Source organism: Scylla paramamosain, chromosome 5, assembly GCF_035594125.1.
Source record: "Scylla paramamosain isolate STU-SP2022 chromosome 5, ASM3559412v1, whole genome shotgun sequence".
Lineage (NCBI taxonomy): Eukaryota > Metazoa > Arthropoda > Malacostraca > Decapoda > Portunidae > Scylla > Scylla paramamosain.
Window position 1 is genome coordinate 4,723,198 of NC_087155.1, and position 20,994 is coordinate 4,744,191.

The following is a 20,994-nucleotide window of genomic DNA, read 5'->3' on the forward strand; positions in this document are numbered from 1 at the left end:
AATACTTAAGATGATGGAAGAACTTAAAGTAAATAAAGCAACTGCTCCAGATGGAGTATCAAACTGGATAATGAAGGAATATGGAGAACAACTGGCTAGTAGAGAACACAGTCTAGTGGTGACATCACTATCACAGGGAAGAGTACCAAAAGATTGGAAGAGAGCAAATATTACACCAATATATAAAGGAAGAAATAAGGAAAATCTACTAAATTATAGACCAGTGTCCTTGACTAGTGTTGTAGGAAAATTATTTGAAACAACAATAAAGGAAAGATGGATAGAACACTTGGAAGGAAAGTTTTAGTAAATTGTCAATTTGGATTTAAGAGGGGAAGATCATGCTCCACGAACTTATTGCCCTTTTATTCAAGGGTAGTCGATATTGTGCAGGAGAGTGATGGATGGGTGGATGGTGTCTACTTAGACTTGAAGAAGGCATTTAACAAAGTACCACACCGAAGATTGCTATGGAAGATTAAAAATTATGGAAAAATTGAGGGAAGACTGCTGGAGTGGATAGAGGATTATCTGGATGATAGAGAGATGAGAATTGTAATACATGACCAAAATTCATCTTGGCTGAAAGTAACTAGTGGTGTCCCACAGGGGTCAGTATTGGAACTGATAATGTCTGTAATATATGTGAATGAGATAAATGAAGAAATAGATACTTAAATTAACTTATTTGCAGATGATGCTAAGCTGATGAGAAGGGTAGAAAATGTAAATGACTGTACGAGTATGGTACTGCATCATGATTTAAATAAGATAAATAGATGGAGTAAATCTTGGCAAATGGAATTCAATTTAAGTAAATGTAAAGTAATGGAGTTTGGTAAGAGTAAGAAAAGAATACAATATCATCATGAGATGGAAGGTGTGAAGTTAAAGATGTCAAAAGAGGAAGTGGATTTGGGAGTAAGTTACTGAAAATTTGACTCTGGACAGACACACTGATAAAATTACTGGAGAGACAATAAATTTGTTAACAAGAGTAAGAGTGGCATTCTCATATTTCGATAAAGAAATGATTAAAAAGTTGTTTATTTCCATGATAAGACCAAGATTGGAATATGAGGCAGTGGTGTGGTCTCCTCATACAAAGAGGAATATTATAAAATTAGAAAGAGTACAAAGAGCAGTCACTAAGATGGTTCTGGAGTTGAGTAAATTGACCTATGAAGAGAGAGGAGATTTAATAAACATCTATAGAATGATAAATGGTATGGAAAATGTGGACAAAGAAGGTTTTATAAATTTAGACACACAGAGTACAAGGGGACACAATAAGAAGTTGGTAGAAAGTTAACTGTAGAAGAGACATCAAGAAGTATAGTTTTCCTCACAAAAGTGTGAACAAATGGAATAAACTCAGTGTAGACGTTGTAAATGCCAAAACTGTAAGTGCTTTTAAAACCAAACTAGATAGATATAGACGGGATACTATGAGATTACTCCCCTCCCGTGAACCACAACTAGGTAAATATACACACACACACACGCACACACACACACACACACACACACACACACACACACACACACACATACACACACACACACACACTTTTTTCTCTAAAATTGTATAAAGAAATAAGAGATTTTTCCCACAAAACATCCTTTTTTAAAATAGAGGTGCATCTAATACGCCAAGAAGTACGGTAATTTAATACATAAAACCCAGTCACCTGGAAAAATCTTTACATCATTTGTGTGTTGTCAAACCAGCTAATAAAATATTTGAAACATTCTTAGCCATCATCATCAGAGAGCAAAAAAATGTTGCAAAATTAACTAAATACTACACACATTATCACAGGTTTGGGATGTATCATCACCTTGGGATGAATGTTATTTTTTCCTCTTTATATAAGTTTACTTTATCCATTTAAGTAACACAATCAACATAAAACTATAGATTCTGGCACATATGAAAGAAACAACCATGTTTTAATGTGAGATCTTAGCAGGACACTGGTGAAGACTGTCTATTTACATTGTGTCTCTCAACATCTTCCCGGAGTTGCCAATTGTTTGTTTACATCGTGTCTCCCAATATTTTTCCTGAGCTACCACTTTCTTCTTTGGTTGTTCTTTTGTGACATGTTCATGCAATCAAACACAGCACATGTACAGACTGGGGTTTTACAGCAGCACTGCAAACTTACATCTTCAATCTTGGGTTTGTTGGTCTTTTGGAGAAGTTGGCATGTTTGATATGAGCCAGGCCTTTTGTCTTGGCACAGTTTTGGCTGTCACAATATCCTGGCAGCACAAATAATACATGCTTGACCCTTTTTGGGATTTGCCAGATAAATCATTAGTCTCTGCAGGAACCAGTGGAAAAATGTTTTAAATTATTATGTAGTAGGAGAACAGAACCTAGTTCTGAACACTGTGAACCTAGTTGTGAATATTTAGCTTATAATAACTGTTCTGTAGAGTGTGCATCACCATATCCCATGGATTCTGTTAGCATAAACACTTAGGATTGATGTTTTGTAGCATATAGGTACAGTACATCAAGATGTATCACGAGAGGTGATTTTAGAATGTGCATTTCCAGAACTGTGAGAGGGTTGACTGACACCTACATTAAAACAGCCAGTGATAATCAGCAACTCAGCTCATAGTGAATGCCCCAAGTGTCAGTGGATAAAGTTGTGATTCATTCATCATTTAAAATTGCCAGTAAACAGGTCTCAATTCCATTGTCTGTAAAACTTAAATTCTTTTGCCATCTCCAAATGGTGAGTGCTGGCAACTCCCCAATAACAGAAGGAACAATGTGGGATGATGACATGCATGTTTGAGAGAGAGAGAGAGAGAGAGAGAGAGAGAGAGAGAGAGAGAGAGAGAGAGAGAGAGAGAGAGAGAGAGAGAGAGAGAGAGAGAGAGAGAGAGAGAGAGAGAGAGAGAATCAAAAGGTGCCTCCTACCTTACTTTTCCTCTCAATGGAATTAGTTATTCCCTAGGTCAGTCATTATCCTTTATTTCTCAGCAATCCAAAATTCACAAGAGGGTTTACATGGCAACCCAAACCTGTCAACTTACTCTGTACCATAACGGAAACAAAAATGCTTCATATCATATAATTAAAATTAAAGTAAAATTTCAGTATTTTATTGTCATGATAAATTCATGTTCATGTTCATTACATATCAATTTCCAATCCTCATTAAGGAAAGAGTCACTATATTGTCTGAGACAAAGTACAATAATCAAAGAGATCCCTGGCACTGAATAGTTTCAATCAGCTCAAACTGGGTGTTTGGAATTCTCTATGGGAACTTGCATGTGAAAGCAGAAAATCCTGCCTCACAGATACATTGTAGCAATGGGAAGGAGTGCTTCCAGGACTTCACCTCTAAAAATTTCTTTATAAACTCTGGTTTTTAATGAGCTATGTGATATGTTTTGTTTTCTGAAGTTATCAGAGATTTGTTTTGTTTTCTGAAATCATAACAAAGTGTTTCATCATTCTGAATCTCGAGGAGTTGTCCTGGAGGTTGCTGATGTTCAATATTTCATCAGTTAAGTCTACCTTCAATGCTTCATTTCTTTTCATTGTAAGTGGAGGAGGCTCACAACTACTTTCCAGGGAAGGCAAGAGGTTCCGATGCTTTTGAAACATTAACTGGCAACCTTCCATGCTCTCCCAGGCAGAGGTGCCAGTGTGTCAGTCATCTCAGGAGCTGTTCAGCTGCCACAGAGAGAAGGTGGTTTGTCTGTCTGGTGTGCCAGACAAATGCTAACAGTGCTACTGTGTTGCTTCCTCCCACCCTCTCAACATGCCTTAAATGACTATAAACAAGGAGAAACAGAAGGAAGTGTTTAATTTATACAAGGCTGGCCATAATATCCCATTTATTTCCACCCAAACATGTGTTAGGCTGAGGACAACACAGCAGTTGGTGCAGTGTTTCAAAGATGCTGGTGAGACTACTGCACTCCCCCCACTTTCCAAGTCTGGCAGGACTTGTAAGACCACTCTGAACACTCATGCACTTATCTCCAGGCAGGCTGTTAAAGAACCAAGGCTGACAGCATGGGGAAAAAGTTACTGGAATGTGTGTCTGTGAGGACACCTGCATGATAACCTAGGCTACAAAAGTTATTGGGCCTGCAAGAAACCCCTGTTAACTGCAGGTACAAAAGGAGAAGAGGATAAAATTTTGTAAGAAATACCTAATCTGGAGTGAGAAGCAATGGAAGACAGTGCTCCAGAGTGATGAGGCAGTTTTCTCTGTTAATGGGACACTATCTTCATGAGTGTACCACAAGCCAGACAGCAACCTTTTGGACCCTAAGTACACCTCTAAGTTTGTAAGGCACCCAGCATCACTTATGGTTTGGGCTGCTTTACCTATTATGGAGTTGGTGAACTAGTTATTCTTCCTGCTAATGTTAAAGTAAATCAAAACAACTAATTAGGGCTTTTGAATGATGTCTTGTGCAGAAGCTCAAGCACAAGACATCATTCAAAGGAGAGAGAGGAATGAGCCCAGAATCATCCAAGATGGAGTTTTTAGCAAGGATTTGAACAAAGAGCGCAGCTTTAGAAATAGATGAGATGGCAGTGGTGCCATCAGCTGAAATAAAGGAGGAAAAGATAAAGAAGCAAAATTACTGGAGATGTTTTTGGCAAGGTGCCAGAAATCTCAGGGGGGAGTTAGATCTTGAAAGATTTTGACACTATCTATTAATAAAAGAGCTTTTTTGGCTAGTTGTCAAAGACTTACTATGTAAAGGCCGCACACATGCAGCATCCAAGTCCTATGCTGAAAGCAGGAGGAACAAAACAACCAGAGCAAAGAAAGGAGCACCACAACTGACTCTGGAGCTCTGTTCAGAAAATACCCATGCTCCCTCCAGGCAAAAATTAAAAAAAACTATACAAGTAAGAAATTAGTGAATTATACTCAGAGCTGATACTATCGGGCCTAGGGGGTGGGTATCCAAATATTGATGTGTAACATCTCTGAGATAAAATGATGCAAATGTAAACATACACCTCCAGGGCCCATGTACATAAAACCCATAAAGGACTTAAATTTACTTCCAGATAAAAGTAAATGTTAAAAGTGTATACAAAAAACTATAAAAGTTTTCTATAGTAACTTTTAACTTGGAGTAAAAGTAAAATCTAAACTCGCTATACGTGTTATATTTAGTGCTTAAGAAAGACCCTAACCATTATGTTTTTGCATTTGAATGTCAAAACAATACATCAAATACTTAATGTTAATTTATATTTCACTTTTTGATAAAAAAAAAAAAGGACCAGAGTACTGACAAATTTTATGAGTTTAATTATGTACATGAGGTGAGTTCAGACTTGAACTTGGGCAGCTTAGCCAAGCCAACAAAAGAGAAAGGCAGTTCTGTCAGGCTAATTGGATGACACTAGTTTCTGCTTAGTACAAAATGATTTAAAAAATTCTGCATATCCCTGCAAGCAGCTGTGGGGATGGATGAGTTAGAGTGAATGCAACTAGCTTTATCAAATTCCACTAACTCCCTATAAGCAGCTATGAGATGACTTGGTTAATTACGTTGGGTTCAATTCAGAAGGATTTGTTAAATTGTACTTACTCTCAACAAGGGACTGTAGTGTGTCTGGATGTGGTTATTAAGTTGAATGCAGAAAAATAACTTAAATTCCTTATTTGAACTGTGTGGTGATGGGTTAAGTTAGTTTGACACACACACACACACACACACACACACACACACACACACACACACACACACACACATTTGCCTAAACACAATTTATAATGGATTTTTGGTGTTATGGGCTACAACTGCATTCCACAATTAACTTTATTTCATGGTCTAATCTCTGGATACAGTAATTCTTATATGCATGACACTGGGGAAAATCTGCAGCTTATATAACATGTTCGTCTCATCATAATGTCCATGAGAGAGAGAGAGAGAGAGAGAGAGAGAGAGAGAGAGAGAGAGAGAGAGAGAGAGAGAGAGAGAGAGAGAGAGAGAGAGAGAGAGAGAGAGAGAGAGAGAGAATCTTAAAATGCCATGTAGTGCATGAGCCTCAAGGGTTTTGGCTGATGGCTGGCTGCATTGTACTGAAGTTATGGCCTTTAATCTTACTCCCTACAGTGCAACTCCCTAGTGCATCCTTCACAAGTTCTATCACATAGAGAATGTCACCAAGGACAGGCAGAGCTCTCTCAATCAGCTGAGCATCACTATATTCTTGTAGGATGCCTCTCCTTTGCTGAAAATTGAGGTGTTGGGCTGTCATCCTGCTGCCTAAAAGTAATTTTAGCCACTTAGAAGTATCCCTCACCACTCCTAGAAACTAAGTCTTTTAGGTTTTAAAAGCGATTATGAATTACTAAATTTTAAGGAACTTTCAGTAGTAAAAATAAAACTGGTCATTAAAAGAACTTTTAGCCTGTTAAAAATGTTTATGTATATGGGGCCCTGGTCCTTGCCTCAAGCACTACAGGCTGAGACTTTATCTTCCTGAACAAGGCACCAGTAGCAACTGCCCAAACCATGTGCCTGCACCTTAACGAGATGCACCTTGTCCTCAGAGACACCTTCATATGTACACTGGATGACTTTACAGATCCACATAGAAATGATGTGAGGATGTACCATGCGCCTAGGTTCTGACATAGTCACAAAAAGTCTGAAGTAGTGGGGACAACAATGGTCCTACAAAGGTGTTCCCTAACAGCCCTAACAGGGCATAAAAGCCTGTCTTTTTCCAAGTTGCCAACAAACTTAGTAAGAGCTGGTATTATGAATTCCAATAGAGAATCACCATGCGTATGTTGAGTCTTGGCCAAAAAGTCTGGGGCCAAAGAAAGTGTCATAGTAGACCAACCCTCACAATGATGTACCTCTACTGCAATTGTGTTAATTTCACTTTGCAGTGATGCTAAGGCCTGATGGAAAGCAGTCTTCATGGCAATGTTACTTAACAAGGCCAAACAAAGAGGTTCATATGGGGAATGCGACAAGGAACGTAAAACTTATGACTTATCCCAGGCAGGAACTTATGGAAAGCAAGATGGGGTGGTCTTGGCTAATCTCTTGAAAAGGGGGTGAAAGATTCCTATCGTTGGAAATATCCAAACCAGCTTGCTGAAAAACAGGGCCGAATGCTGAATGATAACCGCTAATAGAAGGCAAGGACAAGTGTTTTGTACAGTAAAATCCCTCTCATCCAGCATTCGAGTATCCGGCAGCTTCAAGTATCCGGCACATTTTTCCCCGAGCCTTAAAATCAATAAAAAATCAATGTGTACTCATAAAATCAATTAAAATTCCCGTGCGAGGCATACTTTGTCCCCTCACCACCAGAGTGCACTGCTTTGTGCCACCCGCTGCCCACTGCACTGTGTTTACTCAGTGACTCAGTCCCGCGTGTGCACTGTTTATCGCCTGACGCCTTCATCATGCCTAAAGTTGTAGAAAAGAGGAAGCGTGTTGTGCTTACACATAAGCAGCTGATCAGATCAGCTGCTGATTAAGATCAGCTGATCTTTGTTATGGTAAGATGTGTGAGTGTAGGGTGGTGATTGTGGACATAATTTCACTTCTATTCAAGTATCCGGCATGTCAGCGGTCCCGTTGATGCTGGATAAGAGGCATTTTACTGTATCTCAAAGAAATTGAAAAAATTCTGCCAAGTCCATCATAGAGGTAGAGAACAGATCACAATCCTTCAACTCACACAGACAAGACTGACCATTTTGCCTGATACACCAAGGAAGATGACCATCTGACTGGTTGAGACATTAATCTAGCAGCCTTCTGTAAAAAAGCCTCTTGCTCTAAAGAGATGCTGGAGTCTCTAGGTGTGAAGGTGGAGTGCCTCTGAAAACTTGTGGAATAGATGATGATAGGGCTGACAAAAAAAGGAGACCCACAGAGACAGAACCCAGGGACTGTCCATTAGTAGACTAAGCAGCAGAGGAAACCATTCTGCCTGAGGCCACTTTGGAGCTACGAGTGTCATTCTCACACTGTTGGCCTCCCTTACCTGCACCAGTACTTGCCATTTCAGAGCAAAGGGAGGAAATGCATACAAATCCATTCCCTTCCACTGGAAAGAGAATGTGTCCTCTTTCCATGCTTACAGATCTGGCGAGGGTGACACATACAGAGGCAACTGATGATTGAGTGCCATCATGAAGAGATATGCGGCACACCCCATATCTTGAAAACTTGTTTGCACACCACAGGGTGTAGGGTCTGCTCTGAGCCCACACTCTTGCTACTTAAGATATCTGCCACTGCATTATGCTGACCTGGCACAAACCTGGGGTGAAGAGAGACTGAGTGCCTCCTGCACTAATGTAGAATCTCCCCCCATCAGATTTGACAAAGACACAGCCCAAGTCCCCCCTGACTTCTTTAAGTAGGCCACTACTGTTACGTTGTCTGGCAAGAGAGACACCACCAAACTAATCAAGTCTTGGCAAAATGACTGTAGAGTGAAGATTTTTCTCATCTCTAGGTGGTTGATGTGCAACTCCCTTCCTGAGTGGTCCACACTCCTGACACCAGAGTCCCCCAGATGGGCTCCCATCCATGAAGTGACGCATCCATGAACAGTCTACTCTGATCGAGACATCACAGATGGAGCCTCCACCAACAGATGCTTGGGAACCATCCACCAAGATGGGTCCTCCATACACTGTTGCGATCGTGGAACCCACCACTTCCGGTACCTCTTCAGACACCACTGAAGGGAATGAGAATGGACTCAATTGTCTGGCATTAGTTTCTCCAAAGAAGCCAAATGATACAGGAGTGATCTGCAGAGAGCTCCTGGAGGGGTTCTGTCCTCTAGAAAATTCTGTGCCACTACCAGAAACCGATTTACTTGGTCTGGTGATGGATATACTAAGGCCCTCTGTGAATTCAGTGCCATACCCAGATACTGCTTCCAATGACTGGGTACTAAGTCTGACTTGGGCAAATTTATCTGAATGCTCTGCTGTTTGCACAACTGGGTCAGAAAACTAGTCACTCACACACATCTGAAAAGTATTCCCTGTGACCAACCAGTCATCCAAACAACACTGCAAGGTGAAGCCCCTTTGATGGGCACACACAGTCACTGGTGCCAACACCTTGGTAAATACCTGTGGGGTGGTGACTAGGCCAAAACAAAAAACCCAAAACTGAAAAACCCAGTCTTGCTAGATGAACTGCAGGTATTTGTGAGAACAAGGGTGGATTGGAACCTGGAAAGAGGCATCCTTCAGATCCAGAGACACTATCCAGTCTTCCACGCCCATGGACTCTAACACTGAAGCTACTGTCTCCCTACGGAAAGGGATGACTACAAGAAACCTGAATATGGGCCTCTATCCCCCTGCCACCTTGGGCACCAGAAACAATCGGGCATAAAGCCATGCCAGGTTGTCCACAACCATCTCTGTGGAACCCTTTTCTATCATGTCGTGTACCACTAGACCCAAAGCCAAATGATGTTCTGACCCTTCCTCATACCCTGGAAACTCTACAGGCCTTCTTGACAAAGGAGGGGGATGCAAAAGGGAAGAATGTACCTGCAGCGCAGGGTCTTCACTACCCATTTTCCTGCTTCTATCTCCTCCCACTCTCTCCAGTGCTGCTGTAAACAAACACCCACTTACAATGGAGAGGAAATAATATTCCTAGTGAGATCTACCATGACCATGGGCTTCCCCATGGTGGGATCCCCTGACAGGAAAGGAACATGCTGGATAGGCTGTAGAGGCAGGGGTAGGGTGAAGAGGCCATAAAGACCAACCCTTGCCAAGATCACCCCATCCTCAGCCTCCACAAGGCCTGGAGCTTGATGCCCTAACCCTAAAGAACAAATCCTGAACAACAGATGGAAGCATGTGTTGTTGAGCAACCAAATGCTTTGTGTTGCACCTTGGCCACCACAACTAGATCAAATAGCAAGTCAGATACAGGAGACGATAAGAGCAGTTGCTTGTCCCAGTCAGGGAAGATCCAAGGCAAGGCATCAATCACAGCTTGCCTCTTCAACATGAAGAGCCTGCAATGCAGTGCCTCTGCTGGATGAATAATGTCTCTGTTGACCTTGGCTAGGGCTGCTAAAATCTCCAAAACACCCTGGTCCATGACAGAGGAAGTGCCTGCCAAAGTAGCCAGCACCTGGTGCACCCATAAGGCAATGTTAGCCATGGATCCACACAGCTTCTCCATATGAGGAGGCAGTAGACACCTGCCAAAACAATAATTATTCACAGTGAGGTCTAAAGCACTGTTCAGGGGATGCTTTGAACTTATCATTAAACCCAGCTGTGACCTCACTGAATGTTTCCCTTTGTGTCTCACAACACAAGGGGGCAGTCACAGCCTGCCCTCTAAAGACAACTCTCTTCCTCCACACAAAACTAGAAGCACCTAATAACACACACACCCTTCACTCAATTTCAAAATTATCATGGTGACTCCTACACCAGCCTAGGAGTCCCCATCTGGGGAGGGGACCATAAATGTCCCCAGGTCAGACTGCCTATCTGTCAACGACCGTAAGTGTCTTGACAAACGCCTCAACTTTTTCTTCATTAACTTCGGCAACATTTGCAGTCTAAGATCTAATTTTCAATCTGTAGAACACCACCTCTCCTCTTCTAAACCTCATCTTCTTTTCCTCACTGAAACTCAGATGTCTGAGGCAACTGACAGTAGCCCCTTTTCTGTTCCCTCCTACTTTCTCTATCCTCATTTTCGATCCAAAGCTGGATGATGCGTTTATGTGCGCAATGACTTAACCTGCTCTCATGCCCACGCTCTTGAATCTTCCGAGTTTTCCACCATCTGGCTACGACTACAGAGTCACTCTCAAACTAAATTTATCTGTGCTGTATACCTCTCACCTAACTCTGACTATAAGCAATTCTTTGACTACTTAACTCCCAAAGTGGAGCACATTCTGATCCTCTTCCTTTTTGCAGAGATCTCCCTTCTTGGAGACTTCAATGTTCACCACCAGCTTTGGCTTTCCTCTCCCTTCACTGACCATCCTGGTGAACTAGCCTTCAACTTTGCCATCCTCCACGACCTAGAGCAATTGGTGCAACACTCTACTCGTATTCCTGATCGTCTTGGAAATACGCCCAACATTCTTGACCTTTTCCTGACCTCTAATCCTTCTGCTTATGCTGTCACCCTTTCTTCTCCATTGGGCTCCTCCGATCACAATCTCATATCTGTATCTTGTCCTATCGCTCCAATCCCTCCTCAGGATCCCCCTAAGCGAAGGTGCCTCTGGCATTTTGCCTCTACTAGTTGGGGGGACCTGAGGACATATTTTGCTGATTTTCCTTGGAATGACTACTGCTTCCGTGTCCGAGACTCATCTTTGTGTGCTGAGCGCACAACAAAGCTGATAGTGTCTAGCATGGAGGTGTACATTCCTCACTCTTTTTCTCAACCTAAATCTTCCAAACCTTGGTTTAACACACCTTGCACTCGTGCTATACATGATAAAGAGGTGGCCCACAAAAGGTATTTAAGCCTTCCATCACCAGAATCTCATGCGCTTTATATTTCTACCCGGAACCATGCCAAGTCTGTTCTCCAACTAGCCAAAAACTCCTTCATTAACAGAAAGTGTCAAAACCTTTCAAGATCTAACTCCCCTCGTAACTTCTGGGATCTAGCCAAAAATATCTCCAATAACTTTGCTTCTTCTTCTTTCCCTCCTTTATTTCGACCCCCTCAACTTTTTCTTCATTAACTTCTGCAACATTCGCAGTCTAAGATCTAATTTTCAATCTGTAGAACACCACCTCTCCTCTTCTAAACCTCATCTTCTTTTCCTCACTAAACCTCAGGTGTCTGAGGCAACTGACAGTAGCCCCTTTTCTTTTCCCTCCTACTTTCTCTATCCTCATTTTCGATCCAAAGGTGGATGCTGCGTTTATGTGCGCAATGACTTAACCTGCTCTCGTGCCCACGCTCTTGAATCTTCTGAGTTTTCCACCATCTGGCTACGACTACAGAGTCACTCTCAAACTAAATTCATCTATGCTGTATACCTCTCACCTAACTCCTCTGACTATAAGAAATTCTTTGACTACTTAACTTCCAAAGTGGAGCACATTCTGAATCTCTTCCCTTTTGCAGAGATCTCCATTTTTGGAGACTTCAATGTTCACCACCAGCTTTGGCTTTCCTCTCCCTTCACTGACCATCCTGGTGAACTAGCCTACAACTTTGCTATCCTCCACGACCTAGAGCAATTGGTGCAACACCCTATTCATATTCCTGACTGTCTTGGAGATACGCCCAACATTCTTGACCTTTTCCTGACCTCTAATCCTTCTGCTTATGCTGTCACCCTTTCTTCTCCATTGGGCTCCTCCGATCACAATCTCATATCTGTATCTTGTCCTATTGCTCCAATCCCTCCTCAGGATCCCCCTAAGCGAAGATGTCTCTGGCATTTTGCCTCTGCTTTTTGGGGGGACCTGAGAAGGTATTTTGCTGATTTTCCTTGGAATGACTACTACTTCCATGTCAGAGACCCATCTTTGTGTGCTGAGCGTATAACAGAGGTGACAGTGTCTGGCATGGAGGCATACATTTCTCACTCTTTTTCTTGACCTAAACCTTCCAAACTTTGGTTTAACACACCTTGTTCTCGTGCTATACATGATAGAGAGGTGGCCCACAAAAGGTACTTAAGCCTTCCATCACCAGAATCTCATGCACTTTATATTTCTGTCCGGCACCATCCCAAGTCTGTTCTCCAACTAGCGAAAAACTTCTTCATTAACAGAAAGTGTCAAAACCTTTCAAGATCTAACTCCCCTCGTGACTTCTGGCATCTAGCCAAAAATATCTCCAATAACTTTGCTTCTTCTTCTTTCCCTCCTCTATTTCTAAAGCTGAACTCTTTGCTCAAACCTTTGCTAAAAACTCTACCTTGCATGATTCTGGGCTTGTTCCTCCCTCTCCTCCACCCTCTGACTACTTCATGCCACCTATTAAAATTCTTTGCAATGATGTTTTCCATGCCCTCGCTGGCCTAAACCCTCGGAAGGCTTATGGACCTCATGGGGTCCCTCCTATTGTTCTCCGAAACTGTGCCTCCGTGCTTGCACCTTGCCTAGTCAAACTCTTTCAGCTCTGTCTGTCAACATCTACCTTTCCTTTTTGCTGCAAGTTTGCCTGCATTCAGCCTGTTCCTAAAAAGGGTGACTGTTCTAATTCCTCAAACTACCGTCCTATTGCTTTAACTTCCTGCCTATCTAAAGTTTTTGAATCTATCCTCAACAGGAAGATTCTTAAACATTTATCACTTCACAAACTTCTATCTGATCGCCAGTATGGGTTCCAGCAAGGCTGCTCTACTGGTGATCTTCTGGCTTTCCTTACTCAGTCTTGGTCATCCTCTTTTAGAGATTTTGGTGAAACTTTTGCTGTTGCCTTGGACATATCAAAAGCTTTTGATAGAGTATGGCACAAAGCTTTGATTTCCAAACTACCCTCCTACGGCTTCTATCCTTCTCTCTGTAACTTCATCTCGAGTTTCCTTTCTGACCATTCTATTGCTGCTGTGGTAGATGGTCACTGTTCTTCTCCTAAATCTATTAACAGTGGTGTTCCTCAGGGTTCTGTCCTGTCACCCACTCTCTTCTTATTATTTATTAATGATCTTCTAAACCAAACTTCTTGTCCTATCCACTCCTACGCTGATGATACCACCCAGCACTTTTCCACATCTTTTCATAGACGTCCAACCCTTCAAGAGGTAAACATTTCACGCAGGGAAGCCACAGAATGCTTGACTTCTGATCTTTCTAAAATTTCTGATTGGGGCAAAGCAAACTTGGTATTGTTCAGTGCCTCAAAAACTCAATTCCTCCATCTATCAACTCGACACAACCTTCCAGACAACTATCCTCTCTTCTTCAGTGACACTCAACTGTCCCCCTCTTCTACACTGAACATCCTCGGTCTGTCCTTTATTTATAATCTGAACTGGAAACTTCACATCTCATCTCTAGCTAAAACAACTTCTATGAAGTTAGGCGTTCTGAGACATCTCCGCCAGTTTTTCCTCACCCCTCCAGCTGCTAACTCTGTACAAGGGCCTTATCCATCCATGAATGGAGTATGCTTCACATGTCTGGGGGGGTTCCACTCATACTGCTCTTCTAGACAGGGTGGAATCAAAAGCTTTTCAGCTCATCAACTCCTCTCCTTTGACTGTCTTCAGCCTCTCTCTCACCACCGCAATGTTGCATCTCTAGCTGTCTTCTACCGCTATTTTCATGCTAACTGCTCTTCTGATCTTGCTAACTGCATGCCTCCCCTCCTCCTGCAGCCTCACTGCACAAGACTTTCTTCTTTCTCTCACCCCTATTCTGTCCACCTCTCTAATACAAGAGTTAACCAGTATTCTCAATCATTCATCCCTTTCTCTGGTAAACTCTGGAACTTCCTGCCTGCTTATGTATTTCCACCTTCCTATGACTTGAACTCCTTCAAGAGGGAGGTTTCAAGACACTTATTCATCAATTTTTGACTACTGCTTTGACCCTTTTATGGGACTGGCATTTCAGAGGGCATTTTTTTTTCTATTGGATTTTTGTTGGCCTTGGCCAGTGTCCTTCCTACATAAAAAAAGAAAAAAAAAAAAAAATGGCACCACTGCTATCACATCTATTTCTAAAGCTGAACTCTTCACTCAAACCTTTGCTAAAAACTCTACCTTGGATGATTCTGGGCTTGTTGCTCCCTCTCTTCCACCCTCTGATTACTACATGCTACCTATTAAAATTCTTCGCAATGATGTTTTCCATGCCCTTGCTGGCCTAAACCCTTGGAAGGCTTATGGACCTGATGGGGTCCCTCCTATTGTTCTCCGAAACTGTGCCTCCGTGCTTGTACCTTGCCTAGTCAAACTCTTTCAGCTCTGTCTGTCAACTACCTTTCCTTCTTGCTACAAGTTTGCCTACATTCAGCCTGTTCCTAAAAAAGGGTGACTGTTCTAAATCCTCAAACTACCGTCCTATTGCTTTAATTTCCTGCCTATCTAAAGTTTTTGAATCTATCCTCAACAGGAAGATTCTTAAACATTTATCACTTCACAACCTTCTATCTGATCGCCAGTATGGGTTCCATCAAGGCCGCTCTACTGGTGATCTTCTGGCTTTCCTTACAGAGTCTTGGTCATCCTCTTTTAGAGATTTTGGTGAAACTTTTGCTGTTGCCTTGGATATATCAAAAGTTTTTGATAGAGTCTGGCACAAAGCTTTGATTTCCAAACTACCCTCCTACGGCTTCTATCTTTCTCTCTGTAACTTTATCTCAAGTTTCCTTTCTGACTGTTCTATTGTTGCTGTGATAGACAATCACTGTTCTTCTCCTAAATCTATTAACAGTGGTGTTCCTCAGGGTTCTGTCCTGTTATCCACTCTCTTCTTATTATTCACTAATGATATTCTAAACCAAACTTCTTGTCCTATCCACTCCTACGATGATGATACCACCCAGCACTTTTCCACGGCTGTTCATAGACGTTCAACCCTTCAGGAAGTAAACATTTCACGCAGGGAAGCCACAGAATGCTTGACTTCTGATCTTTCTAAAATTTCTGATTGGGGCAGAGCAAACTTGGTATTGTCCAATGCCTCAAAAACTCAATTCCTCCATCTATCAACTTGACACAACCTTCCAGACAACTATCCCCTCTTCTTCAATGACTCAACTGTCCCCCTCTTCTACACTGAACATCCTCGGTCTGTCCTTTACTTATAATCTGAACTGGAAACTTCACACCTCATCTCTAGCTAAAACAGCTTCTATAAAGTTAGGCGTTCTGAGATGTCTCCGCCAGTTTTTCTCACTCCCTCAGCTGCTAACTCTGTACAAGGGCCTTATCCATCCATGTATGGAGTATGCTTCACATGTTTGGGGGGTTCCACTCATACTGCTCTTCTAGACAGGGTGGAATCAAAAGCTTTTTGTCTCATCAACTTCTCTCCTCTAACTGACTGTCTTCAGCCTCTCTCTCATTGTCGCAATGTTGCATCTCTAGCTCTCTTCTACTGCTATTTTCATGCTAACTGCTCTTCTGATCTTGCTAACTGCATGCCTCCCCTCCTCCCGTGGCCTCACTGCACAAGACTTTCTTCTCTCTCTCATCCCTATTCTTTCCACCTCTCTAATGCAAGAGTTAACCAGTATTCTCAATCATTCATCCCTTTCTCTGGTAAACTCTGGAACTCCCTGAATGCTTGTGTATTTCCACCTTCCTATGACTTGAATTCCTTCAAGAGGGAGGTTTCAAGTCACTTATTCTTCAATTTTTGACTACTGCTTTGTACCCTTTTATGGGACTGGCATTTCAGTGGGCATTTTTTTTTTTATTGTATTTTTGTTACCCTTGGCCAGTGTCCCTCCTACATAAAAAAAAAGAAAAAAAAAATTATGAGCCAACAGCTGAGAAGGAATAGAGACAACATGACTCCACCCAAGCTTCACATAATTCTTCATTAACTGGAGGAGGCTCCACAGTGGCGCCCTCTGGCAGATAGAAGGATCTTGCTCTGCCATACTAGTCCTTTGGCAACTGAAAGGTAGCTGAAGAAAGTTTAGACTCACAAAGTGACCTATTCTGGACCTTCTCACACACAGCTTGAGCCATAAGCGAGCATGATAGTGTCATAGGTGGAGGACTGGTCACAGCTGATCCTTGTGTTTGCTCCACACAAGTAAGCTGAGAGGAGAACAGAGCCTCAAGTTAAGGCAAATGAAGGAACTCCCTCACAATGCATATGAGGTGCAAAAAAGGAAAACCAGTCCCCAGGGTGGAAGGCACTTCCTCCTCATCCACTCTGTTCCCATCATCAGGGGGAAGGAAGACAGCCATCTGGCAAGGAGCTGGTAGGTAATGGCCTAAACTGCTGGTTAGGATAGCAGGCTGGTCGCCTTGCATGGGAGCCATATGGCTGACATCAACCAACACATCTTGAACAAGTGGGTGGCTGCCATGAGAGGAAACTAACTGCTCTACCCCACTGTTAGGGAAAAGAGGCTGGCTGCCAGACATGGGAGCCTTGGGACAGACACCTCCCTCTATGTCCCAGATAGGAGTCTGGCTGCTGGGCATGGAAGCCTTATGGGTGATGCCAACCTCTGTATTCTTGGTAGGGGGAGGGCTGCCAGGCATGGGAGCTGTGTAGCTGCTGCCAACCTCACTACCATAACCAATGCTTATAGTCTCCTAAACACTATGCACTGCCTTGCCTGTACCACAATCAGGAGGGAACCCACTTGGCCCCAAAGCCTTCACTGGCACCAATTTGAACCAGTACTCACCAGCATCCATCACCTGGGGTATGGGGATGCAGCCCATACCCCAGCTGGGATCATCAGGTCGACCACATGGCACACCTGAGGCAGGTGGGAGAACCCTGCTCATTCCCGGTTGGGAATCAACTGAAATAAATGCACCCTAAGTAGTAACCTGAAATCCTGAGAAGGAAGAACCCTGGAGAGAAAACAAAGTCTGGGAGAGAAGGTCCAAAGTCTCCTCCATCTTACACATTCTCTTATCAATATCACTAACAGAAGAGGAAACATGCTTCTGTTTCTTACCTGAGGCAGAATATTTTCTACACTCAAACTGGACCTTCACATTATCCACAGAAAGTTGAAACTGCTCGTGTGACAAACCCACACACCTATTACAATGAGCATCAAAAGTACAAACAACTTCCCAACATTACAAACGTTCCAGATGTGGATCTTCATCCACAGATGGCAGGGACCTCAAACACTTGCGACGTTTGCAGTCATACTAACAATCGAAAGCACAGTGCTTTTGGTAGAAACAAAAAGAATTCAGCTGGTGAAAACAAGTTTTGCTAAAAGGATGTGTAGCTCCCGTAAGAGCAAAAAGATGAATGAAGGCAGATAAAGGCTTTGGGGAAGCAAGCAATAGAAAGTGTCTTAATAGAAGAAGATGAGAAGGGTAACTCAATCTTCTCTTTTCTTCCTATTTCTCCTAGCTGTTAGACACTAGTGTAAGTTTGCTGTGAGGATGAGGGTATTAGCAATAATTAATAATTATGGGTAGTAGTATGTGTAATAACAAACATCTGGCATGAGCATGAAACAAAATATGAGGATATTAGGAAAGAACTAATGGGACTCAATGCCACATATAATACTTATTAGTTCAATTATTAGGTACATCAGGTATTTATTATGTGTGAGGGTTATGTTCTGCAAAAAGCTCACATAATGAGAATTCACATATATAGAACCTATCATCCCATTAATTATAGGGGGTTATGTTCCATGGCCCATTTTTTAACCCTCTAAGTTTTTATTCTAGCACTTTTACAAAAAAATAAAGCATTAAAGCAACAGCAAAACACATTAGTAAAGATAAATTGTAAAATATAATATGAGAAGACATTGTAAACAAACAAAAATTAGAAACTGTGGCCCGTGTGCGGTGCGAAGAAAGCGTGAGAAAACATTTGCACCCAGTGCTCTCTAGTGTGAGTCAACCACCTTACCTCACCAACCAGTTGCACCACCACCACCACTACTCGCATAAATAGGGAATTTTTCTCACACATTGAGAATATTCAGTACTTTTAAGTTAGTTGCATATGACAGAATTTGCATATTTTGAATTGGCATATACTGAATACCTGGTGTATATGAAATATAAACATTGAAGGTTTACAATATGAAATGAGAAACTGGGTTCATTATATAAGACCATGTACACCTGGTGCATGGTGGGCACATTACAAAGAAAGAAAGGTTGATTTTGGAAATTAAGTGGTTGCCTAAGTATTGTGGAAGGAGATTGTGCAATTGAGTATCAAATGGTAGTTGAATATACATCTAGAATGGTCTGTCAGATGTTTGTTAAAGAAAAATGATTCCAGATCACAACAAAAGAGAAAAAAACAACTTTCCAACTACATAATGGAATAATACAGGATGAAACATGGAGTGGATGGGATGGGGAGAAAAAAACCCAAAAAACTTTGAGCCTCTACAAGAAACCTAAGAAACCTGGGGCTTTTTGAGGTATGAAAATAATTAATCATGTAGTAGACTACATTTGCATAGTAACCAATTTCTCTTCAGATTGATTTTTTTTTTGTCCAAGCAAGAGTATTTTGTAAAATTGTAAAAACTGTCAGTCATTTTTTTTCTTTTGAACCAAATTCTCCAGTTATTCATTTAGGGGACCCAAAAAATACTAACTGAAAATACTGTATTACTGAGTGTAACTTTAAGAATATGACACACTGATATTTAGAAAACAGAAGGAAGATTTGAAGAGGGGGCTCACACTCAGTGCTGAGATTCAGATATCAGATCCTCAGGACTGGGATGTGACTGTCTATTGCACTTTTATGTTTGGTAATCTCTCTCTCTCTCTCTCTCTCTCTCTCTCTCTCTCTCTCAAATACTGCCAAAATTCTCTCATTTTGCATAAAATTACCCTCTTCAAGTCAGCATTTACCCTTTTCTTGTGTATCCTTTTTGTCACTTCATTTACATCCATTCCCTTTAGAGATTTGCACTACATCAGATTGCTGTTTATCTTCACCAAACAATATACAGTAGGGTACACGGCAATACATGGTTGTTATAATGTACAACTGCAATAATGCACAGAAATTTTAATAAATATTTAATCAGAATAATGAACCAAAAAAGACCACAAACTCACCAGTCAAGCAAGCACTGAAATTCTGATAAAAATTTAATTGGAATAAAGAACCAAAACTGGCAAGACAAACTCGCCATTCATGTGAGGATTAAAATTCTAATAAAAATTCAATCAGAATACAATAAGACCTGCTGCACATCTATCTGCTGCCTTTCCCTTCCTCCCTTTTTCCCTTTCCTCTCCTTTCTTTTCTCTTGTCTCAAACCTCCCTCCCTGTCACCTCCCCTCCCCCCAGTGGCGGCTCGTCAATAGGGACTGCAAGACTGCAGCCCCCCCCAGTGGATTTCTAGGATTCACGAAAATCATGTTAATTTATTTATGTTTGACTATCATTCACATGAAAACACCAATTCTCATATGTTTATATGAAAAAAAAATACTGCAAAACAATGAGGAAGTACGGAAATTATTTACTATTTAATGATACGAAAGCGGGGAGAAATGGGGGGGGAGGCTTCCCGGGCGGAATGGCGAGTGTGGACTGCGTCCAGCGCAGTCTTGTCTCGACTGTTGTTGTGGTTAGGTGAATGTTCTTGTGTCGGTCTTGTTTTTGATCGTGTTTTTCAATTTGTCAGGGATGATTTTAAAATATTATTGATCAGTGATGGTTTGTGCTCAATCTTGATTATCATAGATGGTGTAAAATCACAGAAACATCTCATAAGATAGTATTTTTTTTTCTTTTCCCAAGTAGGCCTAGCAGTATTTTGCAAAATGGCACAAGAAGCAAAGACGGTTTCTGCATTGAAAGAACTCAATTTTTCACAGTTAACACTTCAAGAGAAGGTAGCAATTAAAACAATCGCCCATTACCAGACATTAAAATTGTGCAAGAAGGAGTAAGCCACAACAAGAAGTATATTCGCAGTTTTAATTGTGATTGGTACCAAAGGAAAACATGGCTCTGTGGATGTGAAGTTAAGAAGTTAAGAAAAAGTTATTGATCTGTTTGCACAAAACAGGAACAGGAGAATGGACTTCCTTTTCAAATAGCCTAAGCCAGCACTAAGGAAATCAAGCATTTACTGTTAGGATAAGACCTAAAGAATTAAATAATTATCTCTCTATCTTTATAATCTATCAATCAATGGTATGTTAAACAATAACAATAAAAGCATTTAAGATTTTATTTGTCTGAATGTGAGACAGCCCCCCCATCAGTAACAGTCACGAGCCGCCACTGCCTCCCCCTTATCTGTCAGAAATAAGAGACAAGGGAATGAAATCTCTCTCTCTCTCTCTCTCTCTCTCTCTCTCTCTCC

General features: G+C 41.6%; 1 protein-coding gene across 4 annotated transcripts in view; it reads right to left on the reverse strand.

Annotated features, from left to right (window-relative positions):
• Positions 1–20,994, reverse strand: part of LOC135100441 (tyrosine-protein phosphatase non-receptor type 1-like) — a 171,750-nt gene that overhangs the window by 55,580 nt on the left and 95,176 nt on the right. The window contains exon 9 of one of the 4 annotated variants that reach the window (XM_064003334.1): positions 10,983–20,927. The exons of the other annotated variants lie outside the window; for them this stretch is intronic. Coding sequence (XP_063859404.1) covers positions 20,924–20,927 — 4 coding nt within the window. The 3' untranslated portion in view covers positions 10,983–20,923. Of the gene's footprint in view, positions 1–10,982; positions 20,928–20,994 lie in introns of those variants that run through there. 4 annotated transcript variants of the gene reach the window in all.